This window comes from Mus pahari, chromosome 3 (genome assembly GCF_900095145.1).
Source record: "Mus pahari chromosome 3, PAHARI_EIJ_v1.1, whole genome shotgun sequence".
In the NCBI taxonomy this organism is placed as follows: Eukaryota; Metazoa; Chordata; class Mammalia; order Rodentia; family Muridae; genus Mus; species Mus pahari.
The window spans coordinates 105,953,325-105,970,248 of NC_034592.1; the positions used below are offsets into that span (position 1 = coordinate 105,953,325).

General features: G+C 41.1%; 1 protein-coding gene across 1 annotated transcript in view; it reads right to left on the reverse strand.

Annotated features, from left to right (window-relative positions):
• Window positions 1-1,077: 1,077 nt before the first annotated feature.
• Window positions 1,078-16,924, reverse strand: part of Gatm (glycine amidinotransferase) — a 17,895-nt gene continuing 2,048 nt past the window's right edge. The window contains exons 2-9 of the mRNA XM_021193052.2: window positions 16,019-16,294; window positions 9,692-9,887; window positions 8,630-8,820; window positions 6,786-6,923; window positions 6,462-6,626; window positions 4,807-4,870; window positions 4,060-4,176; window positions 1,078-2,134 (exon numbers count right to left, since the gene is read on the reverse strand). Coding sequence (XP_021048711.2) covers window positions 2,022-2,134; window positions 4,060-4,176; window positions 4,807-4,870; window positions 6,462-6,626; window positions 6,786-6,923; window positions 8,630-8,820; window positions 9,692-9,887; window positions 16,019-16,294 — 1,260 coding nt within the window. The 3' untranslated portion in view covers window positions 1,078-2,021. The remainder of the gene's footprint in view (window positions 2,135-4,059; window positions 4,177-4,806; window positions 4,871-6,461; window positions 6,627-6,785; window positions 6,924-8,629; window positions 8,821-9,691; window positions 9,888-16,018; window positions 16,295-16,924) is intronic.

The window sequence follows — 16,924 nt, forward strand, 5'->3', positions numbered from 1 at the left end:
GATTTATTTTTAACTACACATCCTATGCAATGATACCATGAGCAAAAGCAGCCATTAACTCTAGACCTGAGACTCCATTTCCTTCAGGGGCCTAGGACTGCCCCCTCGTGCTTACAAAACATCCAGACAGTGTTGACTGAGAAAGAGAGTCAATAAGTCAAAATCTGATTCTGTTCATTTCTTTTCCTTCTCTTTTCCCTTTTTTTCCTGTTTTTACCTTTCATTTCCTTTTCTTCCTTCCTCCCTCCCTTCCTTCCTTCCTCCTTTTTATCTTTTTTTTTTTTCTAAGACAGGGTTTCTCTGTATAGCCCTGGCTGTCCTGGGACTCACTTTGTAGACCAGGCTGGCCTCAAACTCAGAAATCTGCCTGCCTCTGCCTCCCGAGTGCTGGGATTAAAGGCGTGCACCACCACACCCGGCACCCTTCCTCTTTTTTAATCTAGGACAAGGTGTCATGTAGCCCAGGCTGGCTTTGAACTGGCTACATAGCTAAGGCTGACCTGGAACTCCTGATCCTCCTGTCTTTACCTTTCAAATGCTAGGATTGTGACAAGTCTTTGTCAACCATTTCTGAATACAGTCTTAGGTTTGAATTTGGAATGAATACCTTGGTTATCTCAGAAAACTATAATTCTGCTCCAGGGTGGCACTGAGGAGAAATCCTGGTTCAGTGTGAGCGTGACAACTGCATTTGATCCCCAGAAAACAAGTCAAAAGCCAGGTGTGGAGGCATGTGCTTATAATCCCAGCGTGGAGCAGCAGAGACAGCTAGATCCCTGAACCTCCTGGGCCGTCACCCAGCACACGTGGTGAGCTCCGGGAGACTGCAAGAGAGGTCCTGTTTCAACAGTGAAGGTGGATGGTGCCTGTAGGACACCTAAGGTTCACCTCTGACCTCCACATGCAGACATGCCCATGTGCATACGTCCTTCCACACACATCACACACACACACACACACACACACACACACACACACACACATACACACACACACACAGAACTCTCATCTAACAGCTACAGTCTTGTTGCTTACACTAAATTGAGAAGTCAAACTCTCATAAAATCCAATCTGGAGCACAAAAGTTTATTAGAATAAAAATACATATATAATATCCAACATTAAAATTATTTCATGTCACATGTTTTACCTGCATTAGTTTTTCAAAAAAATGCTTTAAAACTCTAAGCCTTAAATAATTTTGCATATATGTAAACAAATCTTAGATTACCGAAGATGCCATTATACCTGTTAGATATTGAACATCAACCTTTAGGAATGGGAACTACAAGTTTCACTCTATTACACTAAGTGCTACTCTGAAGGAAGGAGGGAAGGACAGAAGGAACGACAGATGGAAGGATAACCCACTTGAGATGAGGTAAGAGGTGAGAGTTTAGTACCAAATGTTGACACAAGAATGTTAAAGGCATTTATGGGAAAGTCACTTCGTTTTTTGTTTTTTGTTTTTTTCTTTCAGTGTTTGCATAGTCGAGGTTATTTTTAAAAAAATTTTAAAAACCACCCAAATTTATTTATTTTACTTTTTTAGAAAAAGAGACAAATATCTGATTCTACTTAGGATCCATGTTTTTTTGCCTAAGTCTTTGTCCCATTTAGGAAAAAAGTAATATGAACATTCACAAGCCTACCAAAGAAGAAAAAAAGACAAGGTTAGGACCGACATCTCAAGCTGCCTTTAGGGAAGAAAATTAAAAACAGAGGTAGATGGTTAAATATTAGCGGCCAAGTTACTCAAGTGACTAATTTTTGCTTCGGTATACACTGACTGAACTTTTATATTTAAAGCCAAATAGTAAATACCTTTAGGAGAAGAAAGTAAGACCTATCAAAAGTTATCTTCCTTACGTCAACAAAGAGTAACCCAGGCTTGGAAACCCAGGCTGTTAAGGATGTGATTGTTCAAAGCACTACAGTTCATGCACTTGTGACAGCGAGAGAAGGGCCTTGCTGCTTCCTAGGTAGATCTGAGGCTACGCCCCAAGCCACACCACGCCCACTCAGTCAAAGTAGGACTGAAGGGTGCCCCGGCGCCGGACGTCGCAGGTCCAGCAGTGGAAACCGCCCCCCAGGGAATTGGCGTTCCGAATGTTAACCTTAATGGTGCTGATACCTGCATTGAAAGAGAAGACAAAGCCAGTTAGCTGGACTTACACGAAGTTCCCTCTACAGAGAGTAAAGTCAAGACACCCGGAGGAGCACTGAGGTTCAGGTCCCTCTGGACGCTCTGGTCCACAGTGGTCCTTTCTTCTTGAATCTTTTTATCATAGATTATATTTCAGTTAACCCAGCCCACCACTAATAATACAACATCTTCAACAAAAAGTCAGAGACTCCGGTTGCGTTCTATTTTGTGTCCACAAATCAACAGCCTGGGATGAGCTCTGCCTACGGAGTATTAAAATTAAGTACTAAAAAGTTAACTCTGCATAGGGACAATCAGGGTACACTCAAGGAAATGTGTCAGAGCTGTAGTTTGATATCTGAGTCGTATGGTTATTCAGTTACCTTGGCTGACCAGGCAGTTAGCTTGATTTGGCACTGTCTGTAAGGGCATGCTTACAATGTGAGTAGACCACTTAACTAATGGCAAGAATGTTCTGTTAGACACATTAGGCCTGTAAAATTGATAATCTGTTCCATTTCTCCTTCATTTGGGGAGACAGGTGAGCTGCAGTCGCTACTGTGTTTGCTGTATGGTGACAAGAATAAGGAGGCACAAGAAAGCCTCCCCTAAGGTACTCCTCCTACGTGGGGCTTGAAGACTAAGAGTGAGGTTTGAACGTGGGATAAGAAACATCTGTGTCCCGTCTGGTCGTAGTAAACTCTTCCTGAATTGGAGGGACTCAGCGCTACTTGGTCAAACTTATAGAAGTTCTCTATGTCTAAAATTTTGTCTTTAACTACAAAAATAAACTGTCAAATCAGATTATTTGTCACTTTTCACTAGTTTAATTTTGGAAAAAAACATAATAGATGAAAAAGTTGAACTCAAGAAATTTTGTTAATGACAGCCAAGGAAAAGTGGCTTGAGCCATCAGATTCTGCTCAATTCAAACCTGCCAGGCTATCTTATTTTTAAACCGATTCCACATTACGGATAGATGCAGCAAGTAGGAAAATAATCTTCTATGGACTATATCTGGAATGTAGAGCAAAATTTTAAGAACGTGAGTTCAGCTAGTAGGCTGCCTTGCTATATCCGAGTTCACCCCGAGGATATGTTAAATGGCTCGCACACATAATATGTGTCCTTTGGTTCACATGAAATCACTTCTTTCACTGTTTTCCTGGATGGTATTAGAATCCTGGTCTAAAACTTAAATGGTAGAATGGGAAAACTTTGCCCCAAGTAGAAGTCAAACCTGCTCTTTAAAAGTGGAATGAGTGGGGCTGGAGAGATGGCTCAGTGGTTAAGAGCACTGACTGCTCTTCCAGAGGTCCTGAGTTCAAATCCCAGCAACCACATGGTGGTTTACAACCATCTGTAATGGGATCCGATGCCCTTGTCTGGTGTGTCTGAGGACACTACAGTATACTCATAAACATAAAATAAATAAAATCTTAAAAAAAAAAAAGTGGAATGAGTGGTTGGTACTCTTTATTGCATTTCAGAGCCATGTTAACTGATCTTAATGCATATACATATCATTTTCCCAGGTGTGTCCTTCTAAGCCCCCCAAAACATGCAATTACCATTAAATTACTTCCAAAGGACCTTCAGTAATTTCTTCTTTGGAGAAGGCAGAGACTCATTTGAATATGGGTAAATCTCAACACTTGGGCACAAGGAAACCAGCAGAATTACAGAGGATGTTAACTATGGACAAGGGAAGTTTTTGGAACTCACCATACACCCCCAACTTTTAAAGACTATGCTTGTTAGAAACAAAAAGCACCACACATTTATAAAATAACAAATTGGTACCTTTAAAGGGAACAGAAATTGAATTCAATCAACTAGACTAGGCATGCCTTTTTTTCAGCTAGTGGTGAACATTAACACACATGGCAACGAGCTATATTCATCACACATACCCAGCTTCTCAAACATCTTTTGAATTGGGACTTCATTGGCATCTACCATCACGCGCTTCTCATCCAGCATTAAGACGTTCATGGAAAGCCATTTGGATGACATCCAGAGGGGATGATCTGCAAATAGCCAACAACTGTTAAACCACGAATGTCTGATGTCATTCTTCCTTAGAGCAGTGACTTACCAGGGAAGGATGCTGAAGTGACAGACAGCTCAGTCCCTTTCCTGCCTCACCTCCCACTATTTTACTATCTATTTTACTATCTCACTCTGTTTTACTACCTTTTTCCTTCTGACAATTTTTCTCTATGACACTGAACTTGCAATTCTCCTTCCCCTGCCTTCCCTGTGATGGTATTACAGACGGTTCCACCATGCTCTGCTTCTAAGTAGTTTTTGTACCACTGTGGATGAAAACCAGGAACTTAAGCATGCTAGGCAAGTTGTCTATCACTGAGCTACATTCCCAGCTCTGAGAACATATTTTTAAATTATAAACCAACATAACTATAAATACCACAAACCCATCCATACTCGTATCTTGTTTTATATAATATTTTTAAAAAAATCTGTCTTCTAATTTTGTTTTCTATAAAAGAAAGACTCACAAACACATGTTGCAGCCTGACTCTAGGTTAGCTATTACTTTACTGCTCGGAGGGGGAAATGCCGACTCTAAATTGGTAAGACTTGGCTACTCTGCAGGTGAAGATCCCTGATCAGGAAGGATGTAAAAGTAGACCTACCATCGGGGATGACTGGTGTTGGAGGAGTAACTATAGTCCATCCTGCTTTCTTGAAAAGATCAATCTGTAAGACCAAACAGCCCAACAGAATTAAATCCACGTTTGTTATTTACTTTCTGGCAGCCCTTATTTTTTACTTTTTTAGGATGGGGTCTGCCATGTAGCCCAGGCTGGCCTTAATCTTGCAATCCACCTACTTCAGCATCACCAGTAGTTAGGATTATAGGCATGTGCTATCATGCTCAGCTCTCCTTATCATTGATAACTCTTTTTGGCAACTCTTTGTCTCCTCCATTTCCAAAATGTTTAAAAGTTGATACTTTTGTTTAAATTCTAATTTAAAGTAGCTGTGGATGCCTGTATCAGGTCTGTACGAGAATGATTTTGGCTTGTTGACAGTGAGTCATGGATGGAGGAGGGATTCAGCCCCATCTTTCCCTAATGAACTGTTTGCCATTCACAGGTCATTGTCTTCACTTTGTACCCAGTGGTGACACCACCATGCTCTGGTGAGTAAGCTCAAATCAAATGGGCCACAAAACAGACCCAAAGGTCATAAATCTGGGAAGGAACTGGCAGGGAGGAGTTGGGTTAGGAAGATGAGAGAGTTAAGGAAAGAATTCATCATATGTCTGAAGTTGTCAAAGAACAAACTGAACTACATGATGATGACGAAGAAGATTACGTGTGTGTGTGTGTGTGTGTGTGTGTGCAAATGCTTGTGTATGATCTTTTCCTCCCAGCGACCCTATCAAGCAACAGAACTATTAAAGCTTTTCAAGGTTCAAAATTTTAAATTCTAAAGATCAATTCCTCATTAAAGAAAATTTAAATACCTCCTATTTAATTATAAGAGAACACCATTGTGATGTTGCCAAACTCACAGTCTGTATGGTCCACAGTTCCATCATTCTGTACGGCCATGAATAAGGACAAATGTCAGAGATGTAGTTTCAAAGCACCATAGTTGCCATTAGCTATCCATTACAAGTCAGCCATCTCTACGTACAACCATACACTCACTTAGAACACCAACATATTCTACTAAAATGAAATGAGTCATCCTGGTCATTAGGTGTGAAAATCAGGGATAGAAATGAACTGTGCACAGCAGGAAAGTGCTTTTTAAAAGGCGCCCTGCAGCCTTGCAAATAACTCACTGTCCAGCTGGACTGAGAGGCAAGAGGCTGAGGGAGATAGGGAGAGAGCAGCCAAGGCTTGGCAGATCTGCTCCTCCCCAGAATGGGGCAGGCTGAGGAGAGTCTGACCCACTTGAAGGGGAAGACAACTGCTGTTCAGTGGCATCGCTCTGGCCACACTGAAGTCACTTGCTTACAATCCTGTTGAACCACAATTGGAAAATGGTAAGGACATCACTGTTGAATAATAACGTAGTCAGACACAAATTCAACGCTTTGACAACAGCAAACGGTTAAAATCTAAGTCTGATGGTACTATATGGAACATCACAACAGCAGTGTAGACTTCTGCACATTGAGCATCTTGTAAATATACCATGAGCAATTCAAAGTCTGATATTAATGCCACCGACCAGTGCTAGATTTATTATTAGAATCACTGAAGGTGCCAGTCTTTGGCTTAAAATGAAGTTGCTAGGGTCTCTAGCTTTTCTGGTGTGCTAAAAACTTTACTACCTGATGACAGGGACGGTCAGGGTTGGAGAGCACAAGACCAGGTCCAATGATGTTGAAGGTGGCATCAATATGCATTGGATTGGGGTCTTTAAAAGAGATGATATGTACTCTGTAGTCTGGAGCAAGATGTCTACGCATCCACTCGATGCCCAGGTAGTTTGTAACCTGAAAATAAAAAACAAAAAACAAACAAACAAAAAACAATCTTTAAAAGAGTCCATTCTAAGTTTGGAAAACCAAAAGTGTGTAGAATCTGAAAGTTGTTAATTTAGGAGTAGAGAATGCAATGATGTAGGTGAGATTTCAGAGCCAGCCTTTAGCAACCTGGCTTCTCTGTGCAAAAATATCTCTTCCAGCTCGAATGAAGTCAGCAGCATCAAAGCAAGGCTCGAACTCAGTCGTCACGAACTTTCCCTGAGCCGCCAATTTGTGTCTGTCTTCCACAGAATGGATGGGATAATTCTAGTTGGAACAAGAACAAACACACACAATGCATTTTTTTTAATGAACTTATTTACAAGGATATACATGATTTTAAAAATTAGTTAGCTCAATACCACCATTTCCCAAATTACTTCCAATCAACTCTTGATTAAAACACCCATAGAAAAGATGTGGGTCCGTGACGATCAATTCTAACAGCCGATCTGATTGGGTTAAGGAAAGTAGAAGTGATTAGAGAAGCATATCCCTTGGCATTTCCAGAAACAACTGGATTATAAAGGGATCTAGTCTAAGGGATTAATTCCTTGATGGAGTCATAAGACCACATTATTGAGAGATGGTGAAAGTTAGGAGGTGAGGCCTAGTTAGGAGGAAGTGGGTTACTAGGAGAGTGTCCTGGGGATGGACATCTATTTTGTTCTAGTCTCTTTCTGTATCCCTTGTCTCTTTTCTGTATCCCCTGTCTCTTTTCTGTCTGCCAAGAAGGCAAACATCTCCTGGATGCTTCTCCCAACACAATGTTCTGCCAAAGCACATGGGTGGGGCCAGCCAATGAAATTTACCAAGGTGCCAAACAAAATAAGTTCTTTCTCACTTAGATTCTTTCTCTTAAGTACCTTGCCACAGCAAACAGATAAGTAATATAAACAAATCAAAAAAATAAAACCATCGCCACCACAAAATGTAAAACCAGGCATTAGAGTAACTTCCTGCTGCTCAGAAACAAGTGGTGCAGTGCAGTGACTGATCCTGAAGTCAGCCCACCACACATGCACGCATGCGTGCAGCTTGTTACAATGCTGAGAGCCAGTGGGATGAAGTCACCCCACTCCTTTAGAGAAGGAATTTGGTCCTGAGCCCAATTCCTACCCTAAAATGAGATGCCATGCCTCTCTGCCACATTTGGATTTGCCTGACTTATTTTTTCATTTCTATCTTTAAATGCCTAGAATAATTTTTTTTAAATTATTTCTATAAGTGACTTCTCTATGAGTAATAGCTTAATAAGGACATAGATCCCTTGTATTTGGTTTGGTTCTAGTACCCCATAGATTCTAATATCTATGGATGAACAATTCCATTACTTAAAATTGTATAGCATTTATAGGAACCATGCCTGTCCTCCTACAGGCAGATCCTTTAGAACATCTTTAGAGTAGTTCTAGTCCTCAGTGTAACCCAAGCATTAAATAAATAAACCCTACTCCATACTATTGTTGAACAACAAGACAGGCATAATTTTCAAAAACATTATTATATTACAGTTGGTTGAATTCGTGGGTGCGGAGCCTGCAGATGAGTGCTTAGCTGCATCTGTCATCTCACTGCGATCCTATCTGTCCTGGACACCAGATAATTTTGCTGGAAAAAGAGAGACTTTAGCCTAAAGATTTTTGTTGCTCGAGCAGTGAACAGCAGCGTGCCTTAGGATGAGTTCTTCTCCCTGTGATGAAATCATACCACTTCCTTCTAGAATTCTTATTGAATAAATATGATTGATGATATATCCTGAGCCCAGGACTTGGGTTCGGAGTAAGCAATAAATGCTAGCTATTATTACCGCTGCTAGGATCATTAACATTTGCTGTTAGTTTCATCTAAACATAATCAGTTCTTAAAACTGAAAATACATGACATGTGCAAAATATCAGAGAAGTCCTTCTTATCCTCTGCAGATAAGTTGGGACAGTCACTGACAAGCTGGCCTATATCTAGGGACCTACCTGGTCATACAGTTCATCAGCCATTGTGGGCTTGGGTGCTGTTGTCCACTTGGCGCCACGGTGGAAGTAGTCTTTGATAATTGACCTGTAGGCTCGGTACTCAAAGAAGCGTGAGCGCCACGCCATGGGAGCTTCTATAATCTCATTTCCCACAACCATCAGAATGTCTCGAGGCATGGCGCTGTACAAACCTATCAGACCAAAGAGTCCCATGACAACCTCAGTGACTCAAACTTCCAAGACATTAAAAGCATGTATAACATGTCTTTGTAGGAAAATTTTACCAAAACCTTTGTATGTCTATATATTCATATAAAACAGGGCAAATGTAATGATACACACTAGAATGGATTGTTGACAAGAATCCCCTGTTGGGTGGTATTGTCAAGCAAAAATGGAAAGGAAAAAGTGAGAGAAATTTTGAACCACCAAGCCTTCTCTACTTGTAGGTCCTGCCTTCTTTGAAGATACAGAAACAGAATTTTTAATGGGCAGTATTACACAATTAAAAGCTAGGCTAAGAGTATTCTGAAAAATAAATTATAGAACTCAAGCTAATATTATTCTAAAAAATAAATTATAGAACTCAAGCACACGTGTGTGTGTGTGTGTGTGTGTGTGTGTCTGTGTGTGTCTGTGTCTGTGTGAGAGGCCAGAAGAGGGTGTCAGATCCTCAGGAGCTGGAATTACAAGCTATTATGAGCTGCCTGATGTGGGCCCTGTGAACATGGAACCCTCAGGTTCTCTGCAAAGAGTAGAAATCACTCTTAACTGCTGAGCTATAGCTCCAGCCCCTCTATTTCCCTTTTAATTTCTGTTGATAAGGAAGATCAAGGGCAGCTCACTGTTCTTATGTACAATGCCTACCACACTTAGAGGTTTAGAATGTGTGTACCTCAATCACATCAAAATGAACCGGACTCTTCCTCATAATCTCTAAAGCTTCAAAGGATTCATAAGTAAAAGAATTCTTCAAGAAATCCTTAGAACCTTCTCTTTACATATCCAAGAAGAAAATGGGAAATCAAGGCTCTGTGGGATTACTTTCTTGACAGCACTGACCTGTAGACTCAAAATCAGGAGTCTTATACTTGAGTGACCAGTCGATGGGGTCAGGCCGCCTCACGGTCACTCCTTCCATCGATAAAATATTGCACATCTCTTCGACCTCAGCAACAGCCTTCTTCAGATGATCTTTGGGAAAATAAAGGCCTCCATTTTTCTGGTAAAATGGCCAGTACTTTTCATATGTATTGGCCTGGAAGCAGAAGAACATAAATGAAAGCATTACAGGAGAATGACGCAGCGGAAGGTAGGTTCACAGGCTGTGAACAACCACTTGTATACATGAGAGGGGCCCAGACTACAAAGAGATCTTGCTCAGAGCTGATCCCTAGCCTTGAGCTAGCCCATCTTTGCATAGATACCCAGGATTTGTTGAATGAGGATCTCTGAATCATCTTGTCATATATTTTTAAATATTTAATTTTATTTTCATGTGTGTACGTGTGGTCAAAAGAAGCCAGAAAAAGGTGCTGGACTTCCTGGAGCTAGAGTTACAGGCAGTTCTGAGCTGTGCTAGACATGGGAACTGGGAACTAAACTAGGGTCCTTGGGAGAAGCAGGAAGTGCTCTTAACTACTGAGCATCTCTCTCTAGCCCCGAGTTACCTTGATACTTTGAGGCCTTTGATTCTTCTGCCTCAGATCTTATGCTCAGCCCCTAACAGCTGTCTGTCCCTAGTACAGGCTTGGAATCTTCCAGGCCATGCTTCACAGGCAAAACAGGATGCAGATACTCCTGTTATAGTATCCGAATGAGGAAATAAAGCAACATAAGAGAATAAAGACCCTACACTGAGCCAAGACCCTAAACTATCCACAAACCCCTGAGTTCTTTCAGGAAAAATTTACTTCAAGAGAACTTTGTGGGGCAAAAAGATCTTTTAACTGTGTTAAGATTAGGACTGTTTTCAAATGTGCTTTACATGTCTTATCATGCATGGCTCCTTTCTTAATGGACAGAATTCGCATTTTACAAAACTGTGCAGCAATAGTAGCCAGGCTGTGAGGCCTGTCTATCAGTGCGTCTCACACTTCATACTAACCAATTATCTTGAATCCAATCTCAGGTCACTTCAGACCCTTTGGTAAGAAAGTAATTTGATACACGAATTCAAAGTTTCAGTATTTTAGACGCTAACTATGTAAAAACCTTCCAAAGGCTATAAGCAAAAATATAAAAATCAAAAAGTTTCTATTAAGATTGTTTTGCATGTGTCTAAGCTATTAATCAGTTTAAGGAAATATACTGGGCATGTGTTTGCTGCATCTTATTGAAAAGAGGGGCCAAAAGGGTAAAAGACTCAAGTGCACTTGGCAATCCTACCGAAGAGACAGACTCTCGAACATATGGCCCTTTCCCACTTAAGGCTCTGAGAAGTCATTTGCTCACTTCCTACCTGAACAAACAGGGCAAGGACTTCAGCCCTCCGGCTGGACAGTGCTCCAAGCAGGGTCACGGGCTTGGCTACTATGCCCTATAAACTTGAATATTTTCAACTTGACATGTAAGGCCTTCTAAAACTACAATTATTTATTATGGTTCTTGTTCTTAAAGAGTTTCGGTTTTGTTTGTTTTGAGTCAGGGTTTCATCTTGCAACCCTGGCTTGCCTGGAATTCATTATGTAGACCAGGCTGGCCCAGATCTCACAGAGACCTGCCTTCCACTTGTGTTGGGAGTAAGGGTGTGTACCACCACATTTGGTATTTCTAATAGTTTTGTTCATCAGAACGGGACTAAATGTCTAGGTCTTTAATGGCAAAGACATTTTTTTTCTAGGCTATGTGTCTCTGCTTCCATATTTATCTTAGACTAATACTATAAAATATGTGAGTGTAATCCAGCTTCTAGTGAGGCTGGGACCCAGACTGGACGATACAGAACAAACTGGAAAGCAGCTCCTTCACTTTGCAGCCTTGATGTTGGTAAACTAAGGTGCACAGGCCAAATCTAGCTAGGCTTCTTATTTTTATAAACACACAATTAAGGGGAGATACCACACTATTTGGCTTACACGGTACCCGTGGCTGCTTTCCTGTTATAATGGCAGAGCGGAGAATCAAAAAGCTTCAATTAGACTTATGTTCTCTGCAAAGCCTGAATCATTTATTGTCTGACTCTCTGCAGAAAAAAAAAAAAAATTGCTGGTCCCTGTTCTGACTAACTTGACTTTTGAAGATCTATGGACAAATAGGAGGGTCAATTTTTCACCCAGGGTAAAATGCTATCAGCACTAAACATCTGCATACTTTTATGGCTAATCCACTCTTAGCAAAACCAAACCAAACACCCAACCACCACAAGCAGTTTTCTACCCTTTGGAAAGTCTTCAATAGTAGCTAGAAGCAGGGGATAATAATGACTCTTTCTTTCCGTCTCCGACACATCCTGGTACTACTACCCATCCATTCAGCGGCCCCATCTTTTCATGCCAGGCACATCCCCTACAGTCCACTAAGGGACAAGAAGCCTTTGACAATCCAACACTGAACTGCAGCAGGCACAGTCATGTCATCTTGCCGGTCTCACTCCACAGTATCCGGCAGGAGTCTCAGAGACAACCTTGCCTTGATATGAAACACTATGTCAACTATTCAGGGAGAAAAATGTTATTTGAACAGATGTTTATGCAGTTTATAGTCTGGCAAATGCTGGACAAAGTTCTAATGATCAGGGAAAATTACATTTTCCAAGAAAGAGTTAGAAATTGTTTACTCTTCCTTTTTAACCTTGCTTAAATGAGTTAGGGATCATTAACCAAGCGTTTCCAGTTAAGAAACACTCTATTGTAGCACATGATAGCTTTAATAACCTGTGGCAGAGATGGAGCTGCAGCCCTGGAAACATTGTGGTCCCCCACATCCTAAAACCATCTGTGCAGAGTCTGTCTGCCACATTAATTTTTCAAACACTCTCTTCTAGAGAGCTAAGAAATACTGATAGACAAATCTTTTTTGTTAATCTGGCAATAAACTTACATTTACATTAATCAATAGTATTTTTTAAAGTCCTTTATCAATGGCTTTATTTTTTTCAAAGACAAAAGCAACTATTTAGTATGTTTTACAAAAAGAAAAGGCCATCACATTTTTGAAATAGTGTTTTCTGACAGCTGTTTCTTATTCCTTAATGGAGAAGAAAATTCCCAAAACATATGTCTTATAACATAAACTCTATTCACCTAGAGACACTCTACAACATTATTTTATCATTATTTTTTCTTTTGTAATGAGGTTTTGCCACATAGGCTAGGCTGGTCTTGAACTCAAGATCCTCCTGACTGAATCCTGTGAGTTGCTGGCATTATAGGTGTGTGCGACCAAACCCAGCCGTTATTTTACTTTTTATTGTTCTCAAGTCGAGTAACTTATCTGTGTCCCTAGGCCTGGTGGCATATGTCTGTCACCCTAGAATTGGAAAGTAGAGTCAGGGGGGTTAGGAACTCAAGGTCATCTTTGTATGCACAGCAAGTTTAAGACTAGCCTGAGCTTCATGAGATCCATCTGTCTGTCTGTCTCTCTCCTAGGGGATGTATATATCTCCTATTTACTTTCTTCTCCCTTAATACCTAGCATAGTGTGTCATGTGAAATAGCCAGAAAAGTAAATGAAACCAATATGGCTAATCTATAGCTATTATACTCCAAGCACATTTTCGTGATGTACCTGGCAAACTGGATTCATAAAACTATGACTTGTAATTTCCATATTTTGTGCTTTGCAACATGTACCTTTATACCTTCAAGTTTAAGTCTGAGAGGTAGTTTGTAAACTTAATAGGAATTCTGAAGGTCAAGCAAGCAGCTGATAAGACTAGTTCTCCAACTTTTATCAAATAGCTAATTTAATGTAAGCCTCCTGACTTTAATGGCATTCATTCCACAAGTACTTTAAGCTACAAAGTCTAAAGTCATAAATGCAGTGACAAAACACTTCAGATGATGCCTGAGAAGTCTGATTCCATAAGGTCATATGGTAGTGGGGCTGGTAAGATGGTTTAGTGGTTAAAAGCTCTCGATGTTCTTCCAGATGACCTGAATTCAGTTCCCAGCACTGATGTCTGGCAGCCTAGAACCACATGTCACTCTAACTCTAGGGGACCTGACACCCTCTTCTGGCTGCACAAGTATTTGCACAGGCATGCACAACCACACACACAGGCATACACAATATGAACCAAAAACAGTTAAGGTCAGATCTCACAAGTGCATAGTGGTCAATAGTTCAAAGACTGGTTAAATGATAAATTATTACCTGATTTTGAATTTTCCCAATCAAAATGGTCAGGGATACTTCTTTTCAAGAAAATTCTTTGATACACTATGCCTTATTTTTATTTTATTTTAAAATAGGAGGATAGCATATAAATTAATCTGTTCATCAAAATTCAATGATCAATAGGAAGAACAATAGGAAGAAACTTTTGCTGTGTTTGCCAGGTTTCACTTAAGAACTGTTTTCCTTCAGAATGCTTGTAACTAACACTTCCACTGCCTCCTCAGCTGGGTGGCATAAGATACTTAGAATCTGCATCAATAGACATCGTATCTCTCCGAACAGAAATGAAGCTCCTTTATGTCAGTGTACTCCTGGTGAAGGAGAAGCTGTTACAGATGTATTTCTTTATTACAAATGAAAATGTAAGTATTTTGGAAGAGCTCAAGTACACTCAAGATGTATTTATAACTCATGATGAACAAGATCTTAGGAACTGCCTACAAAAATGAACACTAGCCCATAAGGATCCTGGCCATAAGAATACTGCAAATAAATACTAGGGATTTATTTTTAAAGAGGAATATATTGCTTGTTGCTAGGAAATTCTGGAAGGAATTGAGAAAGGCATTCTGTAGCTAGGCAGTTGCAGAAGGGAGTGCAGGAAACCAGCAAAGGCATGGGTCTTTCTTTGCTAGAAATTCAGGTAGAATACTGGAAGAGAAAGAAACGTGAATAGAAATGAATATGTGCTACAGTAACGCACCTCTAAGGGGAGGCAATAAGTAAACTGAGAGTCTTGGAGGCGCAAAGAGCCAGCTTGTGAAGAAACCCGACTACCACGAGGGCTTTATCTTCAGCAATGAAAGGTGGGAGGTGGAAAAACCCCATCCGGGGATCCATCCCATCATCAGCCACCAAACCCAGGTACTAATGCACGTGCCAGCAAGATTCTGCTGAAGGGACCCTGATATAGCGGCCTCTTGTGAGGCCATGCCAGTGCCCGGCAAACACAGAAGTGGATGCTCACAGTCAGCTATTGGATGGCACACAGGGCCCCCTATGGAGGAGCTAGAGAAAGTACCCAAGGACTGTAGGGGGATGCATCCCTGTAGGTGGAACNACAATATGAACTAACCAGTACCCCCTGAGCTCGTGTCTCTAGCTGCATATGTAGCAGAAGATGGCCTAATCNGCCATCATTGGGAAGAGAGGCCCCTTGGTCTTGCAAACTTTATATGACCCAGCACAGGGGAAGGCCNGGGCCAAGNAGTGGGAGTGGGTGGGTAGGGGAGCAGGGGGGGGGGTAATGGGGAACTTTCGGGATAGCATTTGAAATGTAAATAAAGAAAATAATAATAATAATAATAATGAAAAGCAGAGGAACCATGAGGGCACAATGAATCACATGATGAAATCTGAGTTTGAAAAAAGTCACTCCAATGGTGGCCAGGATACAGTCTGGAGAGGGGAGTGAATAGGGAGGGGCCATTGGGAGCTAACCACAACAATAAGAGATGGGCTCCAGACCTGGGGCAGAGACTGAGGCATGGGACAAGCTTCCTTTCAACAAAAGGGATTGGATCCTTGATGTGGAGGATGTGACAGAGGAGAAATCAAAGATCTCTGGTGTTTTGGTTTGATTAAACAAGACTGACAAACATTAAAAGGAAGAAATGAAGGCGTTGGCTTAGAGGTGTCCAGCAACTGAAATTCCAGCTATGCCAAGTGTGAGGTCCTGTGGCAATATCTTGTGGAGTTCCTAGTGTAGGTCTAGATTGGATGGCAAGAGGGTGAGTGGTCTGGACTGGAGTGAAGGAGGGACCAGAAGCTGTGAAGATGGCTATGAGTACTGGGCAAAAAGTGAGACCCCAGACTAACAAGTTGTAAAGGACAATATGGAGGAATACCCAAAGTTCTCCTGAACTCCCAGGGAGATATCCAGAAGGAAGAAAAGGGTAAATACCAAATCCTGGAGGTATCAAGCAAAATACCTTAAAAATCACTCCCCTGCCCCAGTGGAGTGAAGGCAGTTGCAGAGGAGAGCTGCAGCGGAATGCAGGCTGCAGACGTTGAGGACGGGCTCCCAGACCCATGGTAGCCATGGCTTACCTTCACCTCCACTGTGAATGGTGGCACGCAGGCATTTTCAGCTCTGCCCACTATCACTTCCTCTAAAGGGTCCCATTCGTTGTAAGAGGAGACAGGGCAGTCCTTGGGCAGAGGGTGGGTGGCCTTCTCTTCAGCTGCACAGGAATTTTGGGAGGAAGCTGTAGCTGCCTGGGTGCTCTGGAAAGTTCGCTGCACCCATCCTGTTAAGGATCCTCCAAGCTTAAAAACAAACAAACAAACAAGCAAGCACAAACAAGGTATGGTTAAAGTGTGGGACTCAGGATAACACAGATATGTACTTGAGGAGACCCTAAGATGTTGACTAATAGAGGGGTTTTGAGTGATAAAAAGAAAAAACCACACAACTTTTTGTTGATGATAGACCGATTTTGTTTTTTTGTCATATGCTGTAACCTCTTAAAACTCCTGGAAAGATCTGGTTCCCAGCAACACTTTCCCCATATCTATCTCAAAGTTTTTGCAAACTAACTTTCAGAAACTTTCTTAGAAGATAGGCCATCCTCTTCCTCAAGGAAGTGCCCAGTAAGTACAGGCAATGTCCAACCGAAGGAGGAAGTCTTTCTTTTTCCGGTCTGGAAGGTTACCAAAACGGAGCTCTTTTTACTGTAAATAACATGGGATCTGAAAAGACCTTATCTTTCAGAATAAGCAACCCCAACCTTTTTTTTTTTTTTTTTTTTTTAAGCATTTCAAGTCAGACATGACTATCATCTGTACCATAAGGATTAACCCAGGCAGGCACAGAATGTAAACTTAAAAAGCGATCTAAGCATATCAAAAAGCTCTTTTCTCTTTCTTTCTTTCTTTCTTTCTTTCTTTCTTTCTTTCTTTCTTTCTTTCTTTCTTTTTCTTTCTTTCTTTCTTTCTTTCTTTCTTTCTTTCTTT